The sequence below is a fragment of the Hemiscyllium ocellatum genome, chromosome 8 (genome assembly GCF_020745735.1).
Source record: "Hemiscyllium ocellatum isolate sHemOce1 chromosome 8, sHemOce1.pat.X.cur, whole genome shotgun sequence".
Lineage (NCBI taxonomy): Eukaryota > Metazoa > Chordata > Chondrichthyes > Orectolobiformes > Hemiscylliidae > Hemiscyllium > Hemiscyllium ocellatum.
The window spans coordinates 79,251,379-79,270,047 of NC_083408.1; the positions used below are offsets into that span (position 1 = coordinate 79,251,379).

The 18,669-nt window shown below is 41.0% G+C and overlaps 1 protein-coding gene across 1 annotated transcript in view; it reads left to right on the forward strand.

The window, feature by feature from the left end:
* The window catches only part of yy1a (YY1 transcription factor a), a 43,932-nt gene that overhangs the window by 3,881 nt on the left and 21,382 nt on the right, over nucleotides 1–18,669 (forward strand). Inside the window, exon 2 of the mRNA XM_060829261.1 lies at nucleotides 14,570–14,735. Coding sequence (XP_060685244.1) covers nucleotides 14,570–14,735 — 166 coding nt within the window. The remainder of the gene's footprint in view (nucleotides 1–14,569; nucleotides 14,736–18,669) is intronic.

Consider the following 18,669-nt stretch of genomic DNA (forward strand, 5'->3'; position numbering starts at 1 on the left):
AGATTTAAGGTAATGACAAGATTAGGGGGAATGGATTTATAATGGATTTGGAGTGATAGCACAGTGCTTATGACATGGTATAATGACTCTAGGTTAAGTCTTGCTGGGGAGTTTAACTTCACTAAATCTGTAATGGAAAGCTACTATTCAGTGATAGTGACCACCTATCTGGTTTGCTAATGTCTGTTAGGTACAAACCCATTGAGTCACTCTGGCCTGGATATGACTCCAGACTCAAGACAAAGAGTTAGCTGTTCTCTGGAATTGCAAGTCCCATAATTATAAGCAAGGTGGGTTATTGTAACCCATTAAGGAGTAATTAATAAATATTAGCTTGCCTTCTGAAAGTTGCTATCGAATTTGATTGGATGTGCTTTTAGAAAAATGGATGCAGGACTCTGAGGAAAATATAGGGCATTGGGCTAATTGTAATATATTTCAAAATTGAAGTGACCATCTTCCTATGCTGCATGATTTCACCGAACTGTATACCACTAGTATGTAGTGGAACAGTTACTGGTTCACCTGTCTGCTTGAATAGGTAGCTGTATGTTTACTTGGTAAATTCTATACTGTAGGAGGAGAAAGTGAGGACTGCAGATGCTGGAGATCAGAGCTGAAAATGTGTTGCTGGAAAAGCGGAGCAGGTCAGGCAACATCCAAGGAACGGTGGCACAGTGGTTATCACTGCTGCCTCACAGTGCCAGAGACCCGGGTTCACTTCCCGACTCAGGCGACTGACTGTGTGGAGTTTGCACGTTCTCCCCGTGTCTGCGTGGGTTTCCTCCGGGTGCTCCGGTTTCCTCCCACAGTCACAAAGATGTGCGGGTCAGGTGAATTGGCCATGCTAAATTGCCCGTAGTGTTAGGTAAGGGGTAAATGTAGGGGTATGGGTGGGTTGCGCTTCGGCGGGTCGGTGTGGACTTGTTGGGCCGAAGGGCCTGTTTCCATACTGTAAATCTAATCTAATCTAATCTAATTGAACAGGAGAATTGACGTTTCGGGCATGAGCCCTTCTTCAAGAATTCTATACTGTAACCTAAGTATTTGGTGTGTAATTTAATTTCCAAAAACTATCCTTTATCTTTCTCTGCTTTTGTTAATTTTCAAGTGAAAATAGTTCCTCACTTTTTTTGTACCTAAATTAAATTGTTTCTGGAGCTTAACTTGAATTGTTAATTGACCAAAGCACACTTTGTTAAACCACATGACCCAGTTGAAAACATAAACTTTGTTAAGCTTTTAGTTTTATAAAATGCATTTTTTTGCATATAAATAATTAAATCCACTTGTTCAGATGTATTTTGACTTGAACCCAGGCCTTCAGAAGGCCCCCATATTTGTATTTTTATCGTTTTCCATAACTATTTACTGCCAGTAAGATGGTATGCAGCTCCAACCCCTCTACAATTGCCTCTCCTCTAAACCACTGGCTTGATACTCTCTGTACCAAGGCTTTGATTTAACACTGCAGGGATTTTTCAGGAGTACCCACAAGGCTCTTCCTACTCCTCGATGCTGCCTGACCTGCTGTGCTTTTCCAGCACCACTGATCTTAACCCCCCCCCCCCCGCCCAAAGAGAACCTACTGGACATCTTGACTGATGGCACAGAATCTGATCTTCCAGGTAGAGTTCAAACTAAATCCTCTCCTATAGTGCATATGTGAAAAGATTTACCCAAATTGTCAGGCAAGGCCATCAAGATTTTGTACTTATTTTAAAAGTAATTTTGATCTCTACACAAAAGAGAATATACAAGTACAGCATCACAACCAGTGAACTTAGTGTTCTGGGTCTCAGATTTTGTTGATTTTGGTTAAAACTCATTCAGACCACACTGGACAAGACAATATGAAACGCTGGTAACTAGTTGGGATGCTCTAGTGTCGGATGGAAAGTAAGGACTGCAAATGCTGGAGATCAGAGTCAAAAAGTGTGGTGCTGGAAAAGCACAGCCGGTCAGGCAGCATCCAAGGAGTGGGAGAATTGACTTTCCAAGCATAACTCTTCGTCAGGAATGCTGTAGATTTCTGATGCGAATCACCTGGCTCAGTGGGCTAATAAGTTATTTTACTCCTAATTGAAGTAGATGCATGGCTGCTTTTTTTTAAAAAAGGGGGAAGCTTTTATATTTTGGATTTTCGAGTAGTTATTTGCAATGGAGGCAATATAGTGAAGGTTGAAAAGATTGGTCTCTGGTGTGAGAGCATTGCCCTAAATGAGGGGATGAGTAAGTTGACTATAATATCTGGAGTTTTGAAGAATAAATGGTGGTACACTTGAAACATCCAAAAATATGAAGAGCCTTGATGGGTGAATCTGAAACTGGTCTTTGATTCCAAATCAACAGAAAAGGCATAGTTATGGTTTAATGAGCTAGGCATTTTGGCTTGTGATGAGGAGAGATTTCCGCATTCAAAGAGGTGTGAATAGTTAGAGCTGTCCACTTTCTGGAATGTTGCACCATTATTGAATTTTGAATCTGGTGAGTACGCAGGGAAGTGATGTTGAGTGGGTAGGCTCATGAGGTTGTTTGGCGTTTACCTTTTTTTTTTGTTCATTCCTCTCAAGAAATTAGCAAAGAATCTTTCTCAGAAGAGATAAATGTGACTTTTAAAACTCCAGAATCACTATAAACTGAATTTGGTGTATCTGTTTAAAAAAAAATCCAGAGAAATTGACAGTTTTGTAAAGGGTATAAGTCAAGATAATTAGAGCACTAAATATTTTCAGGGCTGCAGATTTCTGAATCATGCAGACTGTTAGCCTGCTTGGATCTATAATTTTCCGTTTATTTAGGCATCACAGTTTTACTGTTGAGTCAAATTGGATTATTGCCATAAGTTTACTGGCTATTCCCTTTACCCTTACTTGCCCCACTTTCTTTATTAAATGTAAAGCTTTACAAATACGATTGAAAGTGTTTAGATGTGGAAAGAAATTCTGGGCATTCACTCGGGACATGACCCGCAAATGCATTGTGATGACTGGGTCTGTGTTTTTTCTCTAAATTGGTTACATTGTACTGTTTTTGTTTTCTTAATTGAGCTACACTGACAAATCCTTCATAATCTTACATTAAATATATGTATAATCTTTTTGAGCTAGCAAACCAGCTTCACAAGTCTGCAGACAAAATTTATGCCCCTCATCCCCAAAATAATTCCAGTGAATTTTTGGACCTTCGAGGCTTGCAATATTCTAGCTAAGTCCTAACCTACAATACATATAAATCCAGTATAACTTATTTTGTATTGTATATTTCTATTTAGCATATATTCTGTATATGTTTAAAACAGTACATATTAATATGCACTGATCATTATAAAATGTAAATTTTAACAGGTAATTTACTGGAAAGGTTTCTTCCAACCCAAGTCTGTCTTTATTCAATTAACTCCAAACTCACCAGCAAATTGTCTTTCCTCATGCTACTCCATGTAGTTAAAAGCATCATACTAAGGAGGAACTTTGCCAGGAAAAACATCCACCAGAAATCACTTCTTTAAAAACAAATCTTGGGATGTAGGTGGGTGGCTGGGCCAGTATTTATTGTCCATCGCCCTTGAGAAGGTGGTGATGGGCTGCCATTTTGAACCACTGCAGCCCATTTGTTGTAAGTAGACCCACAATGCTGTTGGGAAAGCATTCTAATACTTTGACTCAGTAACACTGGGAATGGCAATATATTTCCAAGTCAGAATGTTGAGTGGTGTGGAGAGAAATTTACATTTGGGCCATCTCGTTCATGCTGGTCATCGAAGATTTGACTGCACTACTCCCATTTTTCAGCTTTTGGCCCATAACCCTAGAGGCCATGGCAATGCAAGTGAATATCTGTATGTTGCTTAAGCGTTCTAAGAGTTTCTGACACACCTATCCTTTCAGACAGAGTTCTGGACATAACCATGCTCTAAATGAAAAAAACTTATCCTCTACTCTCCTGTTAGCCTTCTGCCTTTTATCTTATAGATACCATAAAGACCCTTCTGCTTATAATTTCAGCTGCCCTTCGTGATGGAAGTAGAAATAGATTTGAAAGGTGCTTGATGGAATTTGCAGCATATCTTGTAGATGATGCACACTGCTGCTATTGAGTATCAGTGTTGGTGGAAGGAGTGAAGATTTGTGCAGCTGGTGCCAATCAGATGACCTGCTGTGCTGAAGGGTGTCCATTTTGGTGCTTCTCTTATCTAAGCAAGTATGGAGTATTTCATAAGACATTCCACACATTCCTGACTTGTCCGTTGCAGAACGTGAACAAACATTGTAGAGTTCCTAGCCTCTGGCTCTTGTAACCGCAGTGTTTTCACCGCTAGTACAGTTCTGTTTCTGGTCAATGGTAAGAAATCCCTTCCTCCCCAAAACAATGTTGATAATAGGTCCATCGAATGTGATGAGACTATATTTCGGTTCTCTCTTGTTAGAAATGGGGTCGTTGTCCAATAGTTAATGGTGCAAATATAACTTGCCACTTCTCTTTCAAATCTGGATGTTGTCCAAGTCTTGCTGTAAATAGCAATGGACTGCTTCGTGATCTGAGTCACCGCAAACAGTGCTGCACATTGTCTAAACATCAGCAAACCTGCTTCCTTCTGATTTTATAACTGAGGGAAGGTTATTGATGAAGCTGTTGAAGATGATTGTGCTTAGGACACCACACTGAGGCAATCCTGCAGAGAAATCTTGAAGGGGTGATGACTCGCCTCCAACATCTACAACCATCTTCCTGCTAGGTATGACAGATATGACACTAACAAGAGGAGATCTTTTCCGTGATTCATGTTGATTTCAATTTTGCTTGGGTTTCCCTGTGTCACATTCAGTAAAAAGTAGTCACTCTCCTCACTTAGCTCTTTTGTCAATGCTAGAACTAAGTTGGGAACCGCAGGTCCTTTCTGAAACTATTTAACAGACTAGTTGACTCACTAAATTAGCCATGTTTCAGTTCACTATTTCTTGTTTGTCTTTTTCCTATAAGTAATCATAATTGCATTAATGCTTACCACTGAAGTATCTTCCACTTCCTCCAATTCACCCCCTGTACTAGATCCAACATTTTGTTCTGAATTATACTTGAAACAGATATGTTGATAAAGTTTTCCTGTATATATTTTGGAAGACCCTCATCCTGTTTTTGCTTTTCCCTTGCTTTCTTCCTTTTTTTGTGGTTCCCTACTGCAATTTATTGTGGGGTAAATTAAATTCTCTGTTATTGCTACTCTATTGTTTTTGTTTTATCCTAAAGTGTACTTGCAATTCTGCTTCGCCAGCTACTTGCCACACATTGATAATGTAACCCATCCTGTTCTTAACTCTAATCAACTGATTTCTGCTTTTTGAACCTTCAGTTATTTCTGTCACTGTCACAATAAATGTGAACTACACAGCTGATCTATTTCATTCCTATTTTGCCTGAATTGTAGCTTTTTTTCCATTCTATTTTTCCCATTCATGCTGTCTGTCTGCAGAAAGCACAGTAGTCATTTGGCACAGCGGTTAGCACTGCCGCCTCTCAACGCCAGAGACCCGGCTTCAATTCCCGTCTCGGGCAACTGTCTGTGTGGAGTTTGCACGTTCTCCCCCATGTCTGTGTGGGTTTCCTCCCACACAGTCTAAAAATGTGCAGGTTAGGTGAATTGGCCATGCTAAATTGCCCGTAGTGTTAGGTGAAGGGGTAAATGGAGGGAAATGGGTATGGGTGGGTTGCTCTTCAGAGGATCAGTGTGGATTTGTTGGGCCGAAGGGCCTGTTTCCACTCTGTAGGGAATCTAAAATCAACGCTCAACTGTTTCACTTTTGGCAGAATTTGCCCCTCCAGGATTGACCCTATCATCCATCCACAAAGATGTGCCATATAAAGGCACCACGTGTAAGATGGATTGTCTGCTATAATGACAGTGTTACTTGCTCAATTCCATTTTGAATCTGGCTCCACATTCTTTTTAAGTCATGCAATATAGATTGTAACTGCTCACCATATAAAAAGGCTTTTTCCCCATCTTGCCACTTTTCTTTTTGCTATTCACTTTAGATTTTTATTTTCTGATTCTTCGTCCTTCCACCAATGTTTACTTAAATACTCTTCAAACAGTCATGATTATGAACAGACACTCTTAAACCCATCTTAAATTACTGTTCAGCTCACCTATATGGTCTCTTTCTTTTGTCATAACAGGTTTTCGCTTCATCTTATGGGTATGATAGTATAGTTGGTATATAATTGATCTAGTTGTTAAGATATTGGATAAGCCAGCATTGAGTTTGGAGGTTAAATTGACTGTAGCCATTGGGGAGTTTAAACACAAATAAATCCGAAGAAAAGAAATTGAACGTGTAACTATTGGATTGTTGTGAAAGTTCATTTCTTTCTTACAGGCTACTATGAGAATGAAATGTGTCCTTGCCTATTCTGGCCTCTGTTTCTTGACCGATAGCAGTGCCGTTCAGTCTCCACTATTCTCTGCAATTGTCTGGCGACCTTCTCTGCTGTTACCCTCTTATTTCTCATGAACATGAACATTGTTTTTCAAGGGTGCAATCAATGCATTAATTTCCATGTACACTGATAACAGGCAGTAGTACTATCATTTCCTTTGAATTCCCCACTATATCAAAGTTGTTTTAAAAATCAAAATGACAGCAGATGATGTAAATAAAACAAAAACAAGATGCTGGGAAAGCTCAGCTAATCTGGCAGCATCTCCGAAGAGAAATTGGAGGTAACATTTTGGATCCAGTGACCCTTCCTTTAGAACTGATGGTAGCTAGGAAAATGTTGATTTTTATATGCAGAAGATGGAGTTGGGGGAAGGGAGTAAGGAGTAAATGATAGGTGGGGATAGAACCCAAAAAGTGAAAGAAGTTGGACAGACAAAGAAATGGATAACAGTCTGGCTGGGAGAGTGAATATCTGTTAATTGAGACATTGGTGGCCAACAATAAGTCATGTGTAATGGTGGGCTATGTGATAACAAGACCTGGTGTGCAGGGTTGGGAACTAGGGCATGGGAGAGTTCAGGCCCTAAAATTATTGAACTCTGTATTGAATAGAGTGCTGCAGGATCCTCAAGCAGAAAATGAGATGGTGTTCTTTCAGCTTACACTGTGCTTTGCTGAAACACTGCAGGAGTTCTGAGACCGATATTGGTCAGGGAACAGGGTGGTGTGTTGAAGTGGCACGCAACTGGAAGCTCCAGGTCTTTGTCGGACAGGATGTAGATGTTTTGTGAAGCAGTCACCCAGTTTACAATTGGTTTCCGCATTGTAGAGGAGACCAGTCAATGCAGTCGATTTGATCGTGTGAAGTGCAGATAAAGTGTTGCTTTTGACCTGGAAGGTATGTTTGGGCACTTTGTTGCTGAAGAGGGAGGAAGTAAATGGGCAGGTATTATACCTTAAGCAGTTGCAGGGGAAGATGCTGTGTGGTGTTGAGAGTAAAGAAAAAGTGGGCCAAGGTGTCCTGGAGGGAACGATCCCTGTGAAAAGTAGACAAGGGAGAGGGATTTCTGTCTCGTGGTGGCATCTTGTTCGAGGTGGCAAAAATGGCAGCTGATGATCTTCTGGATGTGGATGTTGGTGGGATGGGGAACCATATGACTGTTGCGGGAGGAAAGAGAGGAGGTGAGGGCGGAAGTATGGGAGATGAACCCCGTTGAGAGCCCTGTCACCTTGAGGAAGAAGGCATCGTCAAAGTTGGCCTTGTTGGAACATATGCAACGGAGACTGAGGAACTGAAAATGGAATGTAGTCTTTACAGGAAGCTGGGTGCAAGGATGCATAGTCTAGATAGCTGTTGGAGTCGGTGAATTTATAGTGGATGTTAGTTGATAGTCATAGGTGAGGTGTCGGAAGACTGGAGGTTGGCCAACGTGGTGCTACTGTTTAAGAAAGGTGGTAAGGACAGGCCACGGAACTATAGACCAGTGAGCCTGACGTCGGTGCTGGGCATGTCGTTGGAGGCAGTCATGAGGGATAGGATGTACGTGCATTTGGAAAGGCAAGGACTGATTAGGGATAGTCAACGTGGCTCAGTGCATGGGAAATCATGTCTCACAAACTTGATTGTGTTTTTCTGAAGTAGTAACAGAGGATTGAGGACAGAGCGATGGATGTAATCTATATGGACTTCAGTAAGGCATTCAACAAGGTTCCCCATGGTTAGATCTCATGGAATACAGGGAGAATTAGCTATTTGAATGCAGAACTGGCTGAAAGGTAGAAGACAGAGGGTGGTGATGGAGGGTTGTTTCTCAGACTGTGGAGGCCTGTGACCTGTGGAGCGCCACAAGATTCAGTGATGGGTCCACTACTTTTCATTCATTTATATAAATGACTTGGATTTGGGTTTAGTTAGTAAGTTTGCAAATGACACCAAAATTGGAGGTGTAGTGGACAGCAGGGAAGGTTACTTCCAGTTACATTGGGATCTTGATCAGATGGGCCAATGGGCTGAGAAGTGGCAGATGGAGTTTAATTCCGACAAATGTGAGGTGCTGTACTTTGGGGAAAAACAAATCTTAGCAGGAGTTGTACACCTAATGGTAAGGTCCTTGGGAGTGTTGCTGAACAAAGAAACTTTGGAGTGCAGGTTCATAGCTCCTTGAAAGTGGGGCTGCAGGTAGATAGGATAGTGAAGAAGGCGTTTGGTATGCTTTCCTTTATTGGCCAGAGTATTGAGTACAGGAGTTGGGAGGTCATGTTGTGGCTGTACAAGACCACTGTTAAGCCACTTTTGGAATGTTGAGTGCAATTCTGGTCTCCTTCCTATCAGAAAGGTGTTGTGAAACTGGAAAGCTTTCAGAAAAGATTTACAAGCATGTTGCCAGGGTTGGAGGATTTGAGCTATAGGGAGAGGTTGAATAGGCTGGGGCTGTTTTTCCCGGAGCTCAGAGGCTGAGGGGTGACCTTATAGAGGTTTATAAAATCATGAAGGGCATGGGTAGGGTAAATACAGTCTTTTCCTGGGATGGGGGGGTCCAGAACGAGAGGGCATAGGTTTAGGGTGAGAGGGCAAATATTTTAAAGAGATCTAAAGGCAACCTTTTCACGCATAGGGTGGTATGTGTATAGAATGAGCTGTTGGAGGAAGTGTTGGAGGCTGGTACAATTGCAACATTTAAAAGACATGTGGATGGGTACCTGAATAGCAAGGGTTTGGAGGGATATGGACTAGGTGCTGGCAGGTGGGACTAGATTGGGTTGGGATATCTGGTTGGCATGGACGCGTTGGATCGAAGGGTCTATTTCCATGATGTACATCTCTATCATCTCTCATAAATATGTTGGAGAAAGAGTTGTGGGTGGGGAGCAGAATAGGACTGGAACCAACCTTCAAAGAAACAGGCATTATTGGGGCCCAGGCAGCTACCCATGGTCACTCCTCTGACTTGAAAAGAATGAGAGGTATTCAGAGAAGTTGTTGAGGGTGAGGACGAGCTTGTCCAAGCAGAAGTGGATGTTGATGGTTTGGGCCATTGCCCCAGAAAGAAGCGGAGAGCTCTGACACCTTCCGAGTGCAGGAGTGGATGTGTGAAGGGATTACACGTCATGGTAAAGAGGGGGCAGTAGGAGCCTTCTCATTGGAAATTCTGAAACTGGTGTAAATCGTCAGAGGAATTGTGAATGCAAATCGGCAGGGGCTGGACCCGCGAGAAAAGACCAGGTCAAAGTAGGAAGAGCTGAGTTCTGTGGTGCAGGAACAGGCTGAAACAATGGGTCTGCCCGTGCAATCCTGTTTGAATTTTCGGAAGAAGGTGGAAGTAAGCTGTGCCGGGCTGGCATCTATCTGCTTTATCATCCGACATGCAGTATTGGATGAACTGAAAATAAATCAAATTGAATAGTAGCAGTAGCAAAACCAAAACTATTGATTTCTGCCCATTCCACAAAAGCTATTCTTTAGCAGCCTATTCTGTCCCTATCCTTGGCAACTATCTAAGGTGGATCCAATCTGTTGAAATCCTTTGTGTCATGTTTGATCCCAAGGTGGAGTTTTAATCAAATATCTGCTGTAACATTAAAATCCACCTTGGTAGTCCTATCCCTGATTCAAGTTCATCATCTCACTGGTGTTGATATTTTTAAATTATTGAGATTGGAGCTGGAGTAGGCCATTCATTGGATTGGATTGGATTAGATTAGATTAGATTACTTACAGTGTGGAAACGGGCCCTTTGGCCCAACAAGTCCACACCGACCCGCCGAAGCGCAACACCCCCTTATCTAACACTACGGGCAATTTAACGTGGCCAATTCACCTGACCTGCACATCTTTGGACTGTGGGAGGAAACCGGAGTACCCGAAGGAAACCCACGCAGACACTGGGAGAATGTGCAAACTCCACACAGACAGTTGCCTGAGTCGGGAATTGAACCCGGGTCTCTGGCACTGTGAGGCAGCAGTGATAACCACTGTGCCACCGTGCCGCCCCTCAGTCCCTCTAATTTGTTCAACCATTCTACAACATGGCCAATCATCCACCTTACCATGGAATATCGCATTATCCCCATATGCCTTGGTAACATTAGTAACTAGGAGTCTCCTTGATCTCTCAGTATTGAACTTAACAACTGAGCTTCTACAACCCTCTTCATAGAAATTTCCAAACATTCATCACCCTCTCAGTGAAGAAGTTCCTCTTCAGCACAGTCCCAAATGGCTTGCATTTCATTCTGCGATTGCAATCAATGGTGTTTAGATTCCGCAATTAAGGTAAATAATTTCTCCATCTACTCTATTAATCCTTTCTGCATTTTGTAATTTTCTGTGGGATTGTCACTTTTCCTTTCAAATGCCAGAAAATACAGTCTAAGGCTCCCCATAGAGCCAGTGGCATCATCCCAGAAATCAGTCCTATGAGCTTACACTGCATATCTTTCCTTAGGCATTGAAATTGCAATACGCCAGTGACAATCTCATCAGTGTTGTATGTGATTGAAGCAAGATTTCTTTGCTTTTGTACTCTCATCATCTTGTAATAAAGACTAACATGCCAGTTGCCTTCTAAAGTTTTGGCTGAACCTTTCCGGTACTTTAAATGATACATGAAGAAGGACACCCAAGTCCCTTTGGACATCAGCACTTCTCTGTTCTCAAATAATCTATATTCTTTCTTTCCACAAAAGAAATGGATAACCTCAGTTATCCATATTATATTCAATCTATTATGTTCTTACTCACTCAACAAAACCTGTCTAAATAACCTGGAAGCCTCTTTGCAATTTGCCCTTAATCTTTAAGACCCTAGTTTCAGTTAGAACTATATCTTTTAAAACCAAATGGTGTTCTCTCTTTCCCTCCTGCTGCTGTCCTCCCCACTGCTGGGCCCCCCCCCCCCCAAAAAACCCTGTCTGTCTGCCTCTCTATCTGAGAGAGCGAGAGGCAGACTGACAGGAAAGAAAGAAAGAATGCGAGAGACATCGACAAAGAGTATTGGGAATGTCGGGGAACAGACTGTGTTTAGATACAGAATTCTGTGGACAAGATTAAATGTCTCTCCCTCCCCCCTTCTCTCTCTCTCTCTTCCCCCCCCCCCCCCCCCCCCCCCCACAAGGCATGGATAGGGTAAATAGACAAAATCTTTTCCCTGGGGTGGGGGAGTCCAGAACTAGAGGGCATAGATTTAGGGTGAGAGGGGAAAGATATAAAAGAGACCTAAGGGGCAATGTTTTCACTGATATTGGTACATGTATGGAATGAGATGCCAGAGGAAGTGGTGGAGGCTGGTACAATTGCAACATTGAAGAGGCATTTGGATGGGTATATAAATAGGAAGGGTTTGGAGGGATATAGGCCGGGTGCAGGTAGGTGGGACTAGATTGGGTTGGGATATCTGTTCGGCATGGACGAGTTGGACCGAAGGTTCTTTTTTCCGTGCTGTACATCTCTACAACTCTTCCCTAACTCCCTAAATTTCTAATTTTAGGACTTCAATTTTTTTTTAGCAATCTCATTGGTGCAATATGAACCATGATCTTTGGCTGTTCGCCATGCCCCTAAAGAATACCCTGCAAGCATTCACTAATGTCCTTGACCCTTGCACCAGGGAAATGCATCTCAAGTTAGATCTCAAACCACACATGCAGGCTGTTCCCTTAACTATTGAGTTGCCTATGCTCTTACCCTTGCAGCTCAAGACACAGGTTGGGCATTTACACAGCTGCCATGGATTAAGCATTTTTTTCCAGACTATTTCATTTAAACTGGAGCTGAGAAGGTCGAATCTAATTACTCACCATTTCATGCAATGAATCCAGTTCTGTCTTTGTCTTGGGTTTCTTTTTCTCAACACCTACTGAATGCTGAGTGCCCATCTCTGGTACTGCTCCTTATACATTATGTAATATGACAGTAACCTATTTACTGTAAGGTACTTGGTTGGAATATATCAAGTAAACCATAAAAATTACATACCAAATATAAGACTTTTAAAAAAAAATTTATAACTGTTACATGCACAATCAGTCAGTAGGCTCTTTTCATTTTTTTTCTTTGAAAATAGCTGCTTTCCCAAGTCAAAATTTCTAGATTTGCTAAGTGGATACCTGTGCTGTGTTCGACCCCAATCTAGACTAGTCAAGAAAATTTTAAATGGTGGGCCTTTCTCATTTATATCCCCAGTGTTCATTATAGATTTAAAGACAGACAAATGGAAGGTTGCTTATGATATATTAAGTTCTGTTTCATTGCTGTCACGTAGTTGCAGGATCATTGTATCAGCTTTTGGTGTTTGCTATTAGGTGAAATTGCATATATCACCGTAAGCTTGCATTTAAGGAAAAGTAAATCAAAACATTGTGATAGCTGACCCTAATAGTAGAATTGATGCATTCCATTAGGTACAAGCTGTAAAACGTGAAGTCAATATTTCTTTAGTTCCAAGTTTGGGGTGGATGGGTAGCAGTGGCATTTATTTTTGATCCTTAGTTCCCCTGGTGGCTAGTGATAGTGTTATTCTACTTGTTGTGCCAGAGGTCCCACAGTGTCTTTAGTTAAGGAATTTTAGCATATTTAGCCAGTAATAATGAGGGAATGCATGTTAGTGTTGGAATGTTGTGAAAGTGATAATCTTGCAGGTGATATTTTACCCATTGTTTTGTTGCCGCCTTGGTGGTAAAGGTGATGGAACTTTTGAGAAAAGCTCACTGAGTTGCTGCACTGGATGGTTATGTGCTGAAGCCACTATATTTATAGTAGAGAGGATTAATATTGTGTCCTGTTAAAGGGATAAAGACTGAGCCCTGTTATGCACAAAATTATCTTGTGTTTCTTGAATGTAATAGCTGGATCTTCAATCTCATTACCTATTTGTAGTTTGTCAATGATGGAGCAAGAGGTCAGTTTCTCTTCCCAGAGTATCTAACTCCTAAGCTTTAGCTATGTTGTTGATATGGCTGGGCTTCTGCCATTGCGTCACTGACCAATGATTGGTGAACCGTTGGTGCAATTAAAGATGGAAGGACCGGGCCTTTGCCACATTGACTTCCCAAGTCAAACCCAGTGTAAATAATATCCTGCCACCAGATGGTCCAAACTGGCTTGTTGTCTAGGCCTTGCTGTAATCTGTGATCAACTCTTTCCTTTAGAAGAGTTGGGAATCTAGCTGACCACTGCAGAATAGCCAACAAGCAAGCTTCCTTCTGATTTTGAGAGGGAAAGCCATGCAATTAACTGAGACTGTAATGTCCAGGGGCAAATCCACAACCAGTTTCATTGCAAAGCTGTTTTGCTGAGCTTGATTGATTTTTCAGTTTTTCTGGACATTGTGGTTCCATGCTTTGGAATTAGTGGCCTCTCCTTTTGAAACACAATTCTTGCACCCATGCCTGAAATAAAGCTGTAAGTGGCTGAGGAGTATGTTGTCCACTTATTTATGTGGAATGTGAGCATTTCTGGAAGTGCAGTAGAATTCCATTGCCCTAATTCCCTTTAGGGAAGGGCAGTCAATACCTCTTTCTAAATACAACATTATCTGAAGGGGCTTATGCTCGAAACGTCGAATTCTCTATTCCTGAGATGCTGCCTGGCCTGCTGTGCTTTGACCAGCACACATTTGCAGCTGTGATCTCCAGCATCTGCAGACCTCATTTTTTACTGCAATATCCAGTAGCCAAATCTCAGCCAATTAACAAAATGCCTTGAGTTTTTCATCTGCGCTCACAAGTTGTCTTGGTTACATCCAAATCTTTTATTAGCTTAGGAAACAAAATAAATTCCTTCAAAAACACAATTGTTTATAGTTTTCCAGGTTGAATAATTTTACATCAATTCTACTGTTAGTTCAATTCTTCATTCAGATGAAGAATTCATCAACCAAGTCAAATTTCCTTCCTAGCCTTTAATGAGCAAATTTTTCACAGTGGCCACTTATGGCTTTTTCAATTTTAAACAATGTTGAAAGCCTGAAAACTGTTTAATTTGGCAACATGTCAAGAAATGAAAGCTAATTTGGTACTGATTTTTCGGGCAATACAACGACTTCTGTTTCATGACCTCCTGTGTTTAATTAGTTTGTCAAGAGATTTTGAGGTCTGTAGGTCTCAAATATTATTTTTCTGCCTTTCAGATGATAAAAAAACTGATATTGACCATGAAACTGTGGTGGAAGAACAAATCATTGGAGAAAATTCTCCACCCGATTACTCTGAATACATGACTGGCAAGAAACTTCCCCCTGGCGGGATACCTGGTATTGATCTCTCTGACCCAAAGCAGCTGGCAGAATTTGCAAGGTAAGCAGTTTTACAAATATCCATTCCTTCAAATCTGTCTGGACCAGCAAAGTTACAAGGTCGCTGTATTTCAGAAAAAAAAGAAACCCATGACCACCACTACCTCACTGGAACAAGGAATGTTAACTAAGTAGGGATTTACCTTGGAACAGTTTATTTCTAAATAAGTTGTTTTCTGATGTTCTTCATAAGTAGATAGCTAAAGTAAATCAGAACAGGGGCCGGGCCATTCAGCCCTTCAAACCTGGTCCACTGTTCAATATGAATATGTTTGATCATTCAACTAAGTACACTGATCCTGCTTTTGTTTCATGCCTTTGATCCCTGTAGCTTTAAGAACTGTATATAACTTGTTGAAAACGTTCAATGTTTTGGCCTCAATCATTTCTTTGGCACAGAATTCCACAGTTCATCACCGTGAAGAAATTTGTTCTGATCTCCATTCCAAATTGTCAACGTCATATCCTTAGCCTCTGACCCCTAGTTGTGCACTCCTGGTCATCAGAATATCCTTGCTACATTTAGTCCTGTTGGAGTTTTATCGATTTTATAGAAGATTCTGTCCCTCCTTCTGAACCTAAACCAGTCCAATCTCTGTACATATGTCAGTCTTTCCATTGCCAAGAATCATTCTGGTAAGCCTTTGGTGCACTCGCTCTATAGTTAGGACATCTTTCCTCAGGTAACAAGACCAAAACTGTACTCAGTCCTACAGGTGTCGGCTCTCAAAGATCCTGTATAATTGCAGGAAGACATTCTTGCTCCTATACCAGTAAATATTTAACTAGTAAATTAAATTTAATGGGCTCATGATGCCAACTTTCGCAGTCTGACCAATGTTAGTGTAGAAAGAAGCTGTTCAGCCCATTGTGCCTGTGCTAACTTGTTAAACGAGTTCTTCCCCATATCCCTGCACATTAGTCATTCACTGCCATTTTGAATGCCTTTTAGGATGTCGTTTTAATGGGGAGAATAAAAAAAAATCTCGATCATTTTAATGAGAATTGCAGGGAAATGATGTTCCTACTGCTCAGAGGGCTACTTGGCTAAAGTCAGTGACCTCCGGCTCAGATTGGCAATTTTAGATTTATAAACTCAGGTGTGAAAAGATACTATGGGAACTTTAAACTAAAATGGTTTCCATTCCTATTACATTACATGCAAGTTTCCCAACATTTCATGATGCATAATTACCCTATCCACTAGGACTTCAGCAAAGCTGTTTAGCAGAACTTCATCTCCTGATGATCAGCCTGCCATTTCGGGTTATGAGTGAGCCAGACTGATTGATTGATTGATTGATTGATTGATTGATTCTCAAATCATGACCACGTGCCTTAGCACAAATATTGGATTTCAGAGATTGTCTTTGTCTTTGAGGGTGTATTGTTTCTTTCAGCCCATTTTCAGGCATGCAATGTACAAGAATATTAGGGGTAGCACATTCAGTAAGATGCTAATCTGATAGTAACTTCAAAATTGCACTCCCACCTACCCTGGGAGTGCCTACCAAGAATTTGAGTCCTCCCAATTAATTTTTGCGATTTATATGTAAGGACACCAAGCTCCCTCTGCACCTCCGTTCACAGTATGTCATCATTTAGATCATTATTTTTTCTGCCAAAATTGTCTATTACATTTCCTGCAGTTTTCTCCATTTATTACATCATCTCCCATTCATTTAATCTATCATTACTTTCTTGTAGTGTCCTTGAGTTTTCTTCACAGTTTCCTTTCCTGTCAATCTGTGCCATCAGACTTGGCAACCATACCCTTCATCTCTACATTGAAGTTATTTACATAAATTGGGAACATTGAGGTCCCAGCACTATTTTTTTTGATGCACTCACTACTTTTTGCCAGTCTGAACGATATGCATTTATGCCTATTTCTGCTGCCTATTAGCCAGCCAATTGTTTTTTCCACATGCTACCCCTTTCACAATAAGTTTTTTTTATTTTCTGCTGTTAGCTGTTGTGTGGCACGTTATGAAATATCTTCACAGTATCAAATACCTTCACCATATCAAATAACCTTCTGGAAATTTCAGGTACATCCACCAGTTCCTTTTTACCCCAACACTTGTTAGCTCTTCAAAATGCACTAATAGACTGGTCAAACATGATTGAATCAGACCATCCCTGAATCATGGGAGTTTTGGAAAATTAAAACCACTGCTTATTAATGAAATTAGCTCATTAGTCTCCTCTTGTAAGAGCCTAGGATGAAGTTCATCATTATCTGTGCACAACCCACCGCTCCAACAACTTACGAAGTATAATTTCTCTAACGATTTATTTTTTGTTTGTAAAATCTGGAAGTTTTTCCATTTCTTGACCTATTGCTGTTTTTGGCATGTTGCTTGTATCTGCAGTAGTGAAGACGAATGTAAATTACTTGTCAAAAGATTGACAGGACCGAAGTCTGAGATCTCTCACTTAAATTATGTATTGGAAGTGATACACAATACCAACTCCAATGACACTAGTATCGATGGTGACTTCAAAAGATTTTGAAATATTTGGTGTAGTTAAAACTGGTTTGGTATTTAGTATTGATGTCAAATGGTCAAACGCCTCCTGGCATTGTTCTGTCCACCGAAACTTTGTTCATCAGCAAATCAGTTAATGGTGCCACTACACTGCTGAAGTTTGGAACAAACTTCCGATAGAATCCACCGAGTCTCAAGAATCGAAGCACGACTTCTTTGAGGTTGGTCATGGAAATTTCTCGATGGCCTTCGTCTTTGTGTTCCGTGGGGTCAACCTTCCAAGACTGGTGCTATGTCCCAAGAACATCACCTCTGCTTTCGTGAATTCAATTTTATTTAAGGCTATTGCCATTTTTACCTCTCGTAGTCGTTCAAAAAGCTCTACCAACTGTACCATGTGATCTTTCCAGGACTTACTAAAATCGCTACATCATCCAAATAGATGGCACAATGTGTTTTTTTTTGTAAGTCTATTTATTTGCAAATTTTTTAACTTTACAAACATATAAAATTATTGAAAAATACAATCAATAACAAATACTAGTATAATAAAAACTAAAAAAACCCCACAAATTTCAATACAACTACTGTCGACCAACTACTAACCTACCCTATAATACAAAACAAACCCTAACACTGTACAAAGCAACACCAAAAAAACCCCACACAATACAGAACAGCTATGCTCAGCGCACCAACCTGGTTAGACAAAGGCCAAGTTAGGATAACTGACAAATCTATATCCTAATAACTCAAGTAGGGCTGCAATGTCTTATAAAAATGGTCTCTTATGTGGTGCACCATTTTTGTAAAAACGTCCAAGCGAATGTGCTCCACAATTAATTTCTGCAATCCCAGTAAGCCTGGCAGATTCTCGGACACCCAATTCATCAGAATATTCTTCCGTGCACAGTATGCAAGAATATTAAATAGTTTCTTCCCATGCCCGTCTAAAGATGGTAAATTCGGTAGACCTAAGAGGAGAGATATGGGTCTACTTTGACTTCAGTCCTCAATACCCTTCCTATCTCTCCCACCACAGTGCTCCAATAAACACGGAGCCTGTGGCATGCCCAGATGCAATGGGTAAGAGTGCCTACACTTATTTTACATTTGGGGCACACTGAAGATGCCCCTTTTTTTAAACTTTGCCAGACGGTCTGGTGCCAGATGAGCCCTGTACAGAACTTTTAACTGTGTAGCGCATATCCTATTACAGATTGCGATCTTTCGAATATTCACCCATATGTTCTCCCATGTCTCAAAAGAGATCTCCACTCCTAGTTCTTGCTCCCAGACCTCCCATAACCAGTTAATATCCTGCCAGGCCCTACCACCCAGCAGGTAATAGAGGGCACTAACCAAAAGGATGCTTGAGGAATGTAGCAACACCCTCTCTGTATTGGGCTTATAAGGCTTAGTGAGAAGCGTAGCCTTCTGGAT